Here is a 7,624-nt window from a genome sequence, read left to right on the forward strand (position 1 = left end):
ATTTCGGCCATCTTCGATTGAAGGCCTCTGATATTATAGTTGAGGACGGTGTGCTCAACCATGACGCTGTTCCAACATCTTCGTCATAGTGTTGAGGAGGGTCATCACCATCGTCATCATTTGATCCATCCTGGAGCACATTTTCTCCATGAGGACTGTGATGGTCGAAGTTTCCAGGGTCGGAGCTGTTGTCGGCTGTGGAGTCGTAGGTGGTTGATGTTGTGGAGTTGAGGGGTGTCCCGGTGGTCCTCGTATAGCGGTGGTGTAGGTGAGGTCCTTACTGACTGGCCTGCTTGGTTGCCTGGTGGGCACTTTATAAGTATAAGCTTGTGAGCAGCCCTATTTAAAGTCATGTTAAATATATAAGAGCTCCTAGCGGATTTTCTGTGCAACTCGTTTCATAACCTTTCTTTCCAAAAATTCTTGTTATTGTTTACTTCTAAGTTTTGATTAAAGTAATTTATTAGAACATGCCTAAAGTGGAAGTTGTGTGAAAGTTTTGACACTGAGTGCCTTGATGATCTTCTAACTGGTGAGGAAGATAATCAAGATGAGCTACTTATCAACACTCATTACATTATTGTCATCCATTGCTTTATTAGTTTTAAAAACATCTATAACAATACTAAAACAATCAAAACACAAACTACGAGCAAGTAACCTCACGCGACAACAAAAAAATTGGTGAAGAGCTCATCTAGTCTGTTGCGTGACGTCTTTCTCCATTTAACAGGCCTAGTAACAGATTCTCAATCATGTTATATCGTTTTAACACGGTAAAAGAAGGAATTATTTCTACATTTAACCTGAGTTGTTTTCATTTAACACGCTTTAACATGTTAAACTAAAGATCATAAATACCCCTAATATTGTAGCTGAAAAATCGGTTTTGACGCAATTTTGAACTTTAACCTAACTTACCTATCAGAAAACGGATGAGTTAATGAACTTAAAAAAGTTACAAAATTTAATTTGCCAATGCTCAAGATTAAAATAAAAAATGTCATCACCTTACGCGATGACAAATGGGAATGCTGACTGAATCGGTCATAATAATAAGGATTTTTATTGCAAGCCACGGCTTCAATGAAATACTCTTCATTGAATTTATTATAATTAAAAAAAAAAAGTCTATGACATTTCGCCGAGGCCTTGGCTATCGCCCGTTGGCTTATACCACCACTTGCATCAGTTCCTTGGGAGCAAGTCCAACTAACACTATTATTAGAGTAATTACTTCATGTACCTCCATTTCAGCTTCGACATCTTTATTGTTTTTAAACCTATTAATTATTACTCTTTTAAATTACCGTGTAGCTTTTATCAATTGTAGCATATATCCTATTTTCTTTCTTGCCCATTGTATCATATATTATATACATCCTTTTCTTTCATTTCATTATGTTGTATATATATTATTTTTAAAGCTGGTTAAATGTACTATAAAGTAATTCATGACACGTTTCTTATTAAGGATAGTAATTTTTATGCTATTCACTTATGAATATGAATTTTGCACGTGAATTTTTGTCCTAACAACTGTATATCAATATATTTTAACAAATATCATCAAAACTACTACTCCTGGAAATATAAGTGTGATAAACTACTATATAGCACATTAAACTAGGTTTAATTTGAGTGGTGGCAGACATCTGTACGTCTTATGGTTTCTAAGATAGGTTTTACATAAATCAAAACTAGAAATGAACATTTTGTGAATTTATTTCGTCGAATATCATGAAAACTACTACTTCTGCGAAGATAAGCGTCATAATCCACTTTATAGTACATTGAACTAGCTTTAATTTGAGTACTAATAAACATTTGTACGTTGAATGGATTTTGAGCTAAATATTTAATAACTACGGATTTTTCAGTGCATTTTTAAAGAAATATTGCTTTTTAAAAAGCTATATCTCGGGAACTATTAAACGTAACTAGCTCTATTAGGATTCATATTTTAGCAAATTTACTATACGTTAAATGTTGTTATCTTAGGTTTTCATTTATTGGAGGTTTTTTTAAAAATAAAGAGCTCCGAATGAAAAAAAAATGTTAAGGTTTGAAGCAGCAACCATTTTTATTCCCCTTACGTATATTTGGCAGACTCATAAATTTTTAATAGTAATTAGAAATTGTTTTTATTAAAGTAATTAAAAAATTGGGGTGAAATAATTGACTTTTTTGTCCTCCGGGGTTCTTGTAGTATGGCGACGGACATGGTTGACTGAAAATTAAGGAGTAGTAGATATCAAAATTGTTTACGTGTATTTCAATCGATTATAATTTAATCAATGGTCGGACATAATCAATAATATGGAGATGGTTTTATATCTATTCCATCAAGTTATATCAACTATCGCCTACGCATGCGCAAACCTATTTCTCTTAGCAAGCCTATATTTCGAAAACCGTTGGTCCGATTTTGAATGTATTTTCCTTGAAACCTCTATACTTTGAAACCGCTTATCTGATATGGTCAAAAATGTGAGGAAAGTTTAGAATTGGTGTAAAACGGGTCCAGTAATAATTTCTTGAAAATGCTAATTCAATCCACTGCATTCACTTAGGCACGCGCAAACGTATATTCATTAAAACACCAATATTATGAAATTGACTCATCTGATAATGGCTTAATGTTGAAGAGAAATTGGGGATTAATGTAAGCATGATATGGTATAAATTTTATCGAATTTCATTCGCTACTCTTGCTTCCTCATGCGAAAAAGTTAATTTTCAATTCCTAACTCCATATTTGCATAGTTACTACTGTATCTCAAAAACTACTAGGTCTAGATTTTTTTTTTCAAATTAGCAACCTCAAAAAGATGGAAAACAACAATAAAATAATTTTGCCCAGCAAGATTTGTCATATGTCCACAATGATGAACATCGGTTCGCGGACAGAATTGGCCTAAGTCTTTTAAATTAAAAATCCAGGTCTTCTAGCTACCCATGAGGTATGAGGGGTCGTTGAACAAACACCGTTAGAAAAAATACCGATCTCATTCATCAAAAGAGTCTGTACACCCCATGAACAAACTATTGAGAGCGATAGACGAGAGGTGAGCCCAGAAGGCAAATTTTTTTAAGAAAGCACAATTTTACGAGTTAATGAAATTTTGAAGGGAACCATATTTTAGTGAGGTTTCAAACCGAAGAGCAAGGAAAAAAAATAACGTACTTATAACTTTTCCACATAAAGAATGTACAAGATATATGGATCCAGTTTTAATGAATAAAATTTCTTGGGAAGGGGGGAGGAGAAGGGCATGCGCCTTCGTCCTTGGTGGAGATGGCAACCCCTGGCGAGAGACCCAGAAGGCTCAACATAGCGATTCTGGATAGATTTACCAGTGGCTAAAATTGAAGTGCACGAGAGAGTTGCTTACGTTTCAGAATATATGTATAGCTTAAAAAACTTTAACCTCAGATCACCTTGTATTTTAGAAAAACTTCAAGAAAATAACATTAATTTAGAAAATTAATGTTATTTTCTTGAAGTTTTTCTTTAACTAAAATCGTAAAAGAAAAACTTCAAGAAAATAAAAATAATAAACTAAATAGTTGTTAAACGGTATTATTCTTAATTAAGAATAGTGAAAGGCCTAAAATCATAATAATTTTGGACGAATTTGCAACAATATTGTCGAGGTATTAGTACATGCTGAAAATGGGCTCTAAGTGCTTATCTGATATTAAGCAGGCGCCGGCCTGCGCTCCATGGCAAAAAAAATTATTAATTTAAACAAATTTCTTGTAACATTTTATACAAGCGAATTAATATTTATCTATAAGTAAGAGAGAAATGAATGGAATTATATAATTGATATTTATCTTATCAGTGCCAATCATTTTCTGTTAAATACATGTTGTGTTGGTATAAGTGGTTCGGTTTTTATTCTTATCTCAGAGTCTGGATTACCCTTCGAAGTGGAATAGGAAATAGTTGTCATGAGTCAATCGATTGAGTCGCGACTATTTGCCTTTATTTCATGTATCCTAGTGATGTATTGATTCCAGGTTGCTGATTAAGGGTTCGCAAAACTATTTATATTTATTTTTTTTTATTTTTTAGTTGTGAATACAAATTTAGTTATCTTTTTTCTTAGGAATTAATGAAAGAGACTGATGAGATTTTATGAAATAAGGTAGTTTTTCGCATTTAAAGAGGTTTGTAAACATTTGAAATGAATATACCTGAACCTACAGTTCTAGCAGCTATTGCTGTTCTTCTTTGCCTCATCTTCAAGCTGCTCAATTTAACATCACAGCCTCAAGTTCCTAAAATTTTCTCAAAGGATAAGAACTTTGTTGCAAATTTATTAAAGGCGTGTCCTCTGCTTGTTCAACCGTAAGTTTATTACAGGAGATTTTCCTATTTGTTTTTTTTATCGTCATATTTCTGAATTCTACATTGAAATGCTATTTGTATACATTTTAAGGTACATTCCAACTAGACTTTGGGGTTATAATGGTCATATTCAAACGATAGTTCACAGTATTATTGGTCGAGTACGTTGCCCCTGGCCGATTGGCGAACGTATTGAACTGAAACTTAAGGATGGAAGTACATTGACTTATGATGTCTACCAACCTGTTTACAAAGCCTCAGGTGATTTGGATTTTTGTATGGCTTAAATTCATGAAAAGATTACGTCTAGTTTTTATTGCTTTTCATAATTTTTGGTTCAATTGATGTCAAGATAATATTTTAATCCATAACTGCTTAATAAGCTTTATCAACTGTGAAATTTGTTAATCAACATCTTGAATATCTATTTATTATCTAAAACTTCTCAATTTTTGAGTTGTTACTCTTTGATTAAAGTATACAATGTATATAACCAAGTATATATGATTTCAGTTAGCTTTAATTTCTTCTTCATAATAATAGGATCTGTTATATATATATATATATATTCATTGTATTTAAAGAGAAGTTTTAATCATTTATAATTTTGTTTTGATATCTTTTGTATTATGTTCATTTATAATTATCTATTTCAGAGGATATCACGTTGGTGATAGTTCCAGGGATATGTAATTCATCAGAAAGTGTTTACGTGCGCACTTTTGTACATTATTCCCAGTGTCATGGTTTTAGATGTGCTGTTTTAAATCATATTGGAGCTTTATCTTCTGTTCCTCTCTCTTCATCGAGGATATTTACATATGGTAAGTCTCAAAGCACCACCAGCTGACCATACTACTTCAATTGAATAAATATATTTTTGAATAAAAGGATACGTGTGAAAAGGGGAAAGGTACAGCTATGAAGATTTTCAAAAAATACTTTTTGTCACGTGTCATAAAGTTACTCCTCAAAAATTTTCCAAAGAAAGTTTCTAAGAAGTGTGATTCTGTACAATAATTTAGGGATATGAGCCATGCCATGCACATAGGTGTGTACTTCAAAATTGGAGCTTTGAGATATTATAAACTTCAGAGAAAGTTCTATTAAGATTTTAGTTAGGAATAACAGCTTTTTTTGTTGAAATAGTCAATCATATGTTTATCCAATTATTTAAAAGTATTGGAAGTTAGTACAATTAGTATTTAATTAAATAATTATGATTTATAAAAATTAATTTTTATCAGAACAGGATGACATATAGCACACTCGAAGGCTCCTTGTGTATAATGTCTTATCTGATAATGGTATAATCCACATTATCTTTTCTCACGAAAACTTGATTTCCTTTGATGATTCACATTAACATTTAATCCTGCAGCTGACCTCCTGTTCTTTATCCTCGTTTCAGTTACTCTTATAACACTTTCTTTAGATATTTAAATTCTTTGAGCAAATAAGTAGTCTCTGGGTTAGTTGGAAAATGGTTTCAAATTATCTTTCCAACATAATTCCATAGTTTAACACGTTGCGTGCAATAGCTTAAAATAAAAAGTTTTTATGGATCTAAACTTTTGTTTATTCAAAATTAGTTTTCTTTTACTTTAATATGAGCATATTAAGGTAAATGACCCAATAGTGGATACCGACAGTTTCAATTAAATACAAATCTTGGGTGATGTGCACATCACACAAAACTCATTTAAACATTTACCATAATATTTTTTTATTTTTCTGTTGCTATACAAAATTTGTATTTCGGAGTTTCTCAAGGTGAGAATAACAAATATCAACTTTGTTCCTGCCAAGAATTCTACAGTTTAACAAAGCCATGAATAATTGCGATCGGGAGAAATAGGACACTCTCGGCTGTCTTCGATTTTCTAGCCTCTAAACTGCTTATTTTTCCATTTTCTCTTTTAGTTAGCTATAAAATTCTTTCATAGTTCATATTTATGCATGTGTTAACAATCCAAAATGGTCAATTATTTCAAATAAACAAAATTAAAGGTTCTTTAGAGGAAGATGTTTTTTTTTTAAATTAGGCTTTTGAGCTCAGGTAGTCTATTTCAACGAGGGTAACACCCATCTGATATTACTGATCACTTGATTGCTCATTGATATACCGAGTTTAATCAAAATCGTTAGAATTATTTGGGAAAAATTGATTCTATAAAGTGGCACTTCCAGTCGGTAAATTTAAGCAAAATTTTCACTGTTACATCCCAGGTATATAATAATAAGTCTTTATTGATATGTGAATACAAAATGAATTACTTTTAGGAAAAAATTAAAGAACAAAAGAATGAATATATACATTAAACATATTCACACATAGACCTACCTTTGTGGGAAATTAGAGTCTTTTAAGCAGAGACTAGCCAAACCTTAAAACCGGAGTTGTTGGCATTTAGTTTTCCACAATTCCCTACCTGGAGTGTGCCTCATCCATAATGAACCGCCACACTGTTTTGTTATTTTGTCGGCCCTGCACTTATGTTGTCGTCCCCTTTGTCTTTTCTAGTCCAGGGGATCCACTCGACGGCTCTATATGCCCACCTTAAATATGTAATTTCAGTTTTTGTACAACTTTTTGTTTAAGAAGTAGTTTTTGAGGTAGGCTGTTCACACTCAGACCATTCTGAGAGACTTTGTTATTAAGACTTAGAGGACCTCAAAATGAGTATATCTGTTGAAAACTCGAATGATAAATTTTCCTTATACACAATACTTTCCCTTACTATGTATTCCATGTAAAAGTCACAGGTGGTAGAACAGTTTTTTATTTTGTTTTTAAAAGAATGTATTATTTTTCTATCTGATGAATATTTATTAATTATTGAGCTCTCAAAGCATCATGGAAGTAATAGGGCCAAATTGAAAAAAGCTTATCTGTGTGTTGACTGGAAGGTATCATAAAGGGCCAGATTAAAAAAGGCATTATCGTGTGTTGATTGAAAGGCATCATAAAGGGCCGGATTTAAAAAGCCATTATCTCAATGTTGACCTGAATGGTATGTAAAGGGCTGGATTGATAAGAGCATTATCTTTGGGTTGACTGGAAGGAATCATAAAGAGCCAGATTTAAAAAGGCATTATGTGTGTGTTGATTAGAAGGAATCATAAAGGGCCAGATTTAAAAAGGCATTATCACTATGTTGACTAGAATGGTATCATAAAGGGCCAGATTTAAAAAGGCATTATCTCTCTGTTGACTAGAATGGTATCATAAAGGGTCAGATTGATAAGAGCATTATCTTTGGGTTG

The 7,624-nt window shown here is 32.4% G+C and overlaps 1 protein-coding gene across 1 annotated transcript in view; it reads left to right on the forward strand.

The window, feature by feature from the left end:
- The first annotated feature begins 3,902 nt into the window (after positions 1–3,902).
- Positions 3,903–7,624, forward strand: part of Hydr2 (abhydrolase domain-containing protein 2) — an 18,940-nt gene continuing 15,218 nt past the window's right edge. The window contains exons 1-4 of the mRNA XM_014422167.3: positions 3,903–4,040; positions 4,116–4,357; positions 4,449–4,618; positions 5,014–5,181. Of these exons, the coding sequence (XP_014277653.1) occupies positions 4,194–4,357; positions 4,449–4,618; positions 5,014–5,181 (502 nt within the window). The 5' untranslated portion in view covers positions 3,903–4,040; positions 4,116–4,193. The remainder of the gene's footprint in view (positions 4,041–4,115; positions 4,358–4,448; positions 4,619–5,013; positions 5,182–7,624) is intronic.

This window comes from Halyomorpha halys, unplaced genomic scaffold (genome assembly GCF_000696795.3).
Source record: "Halyomorpha halys isolate HHAL.00 unplaced genomic scaffold, Hhal_1.1 Scaffold361.1, whole genome shotgun sequence".
Lineage (NCBI taxonomy): Eukaryota > Metazoa > Arthropoda > Insecta > Hemiptera > Pentatomidae > Halyomorpha > Halyomorpha halys.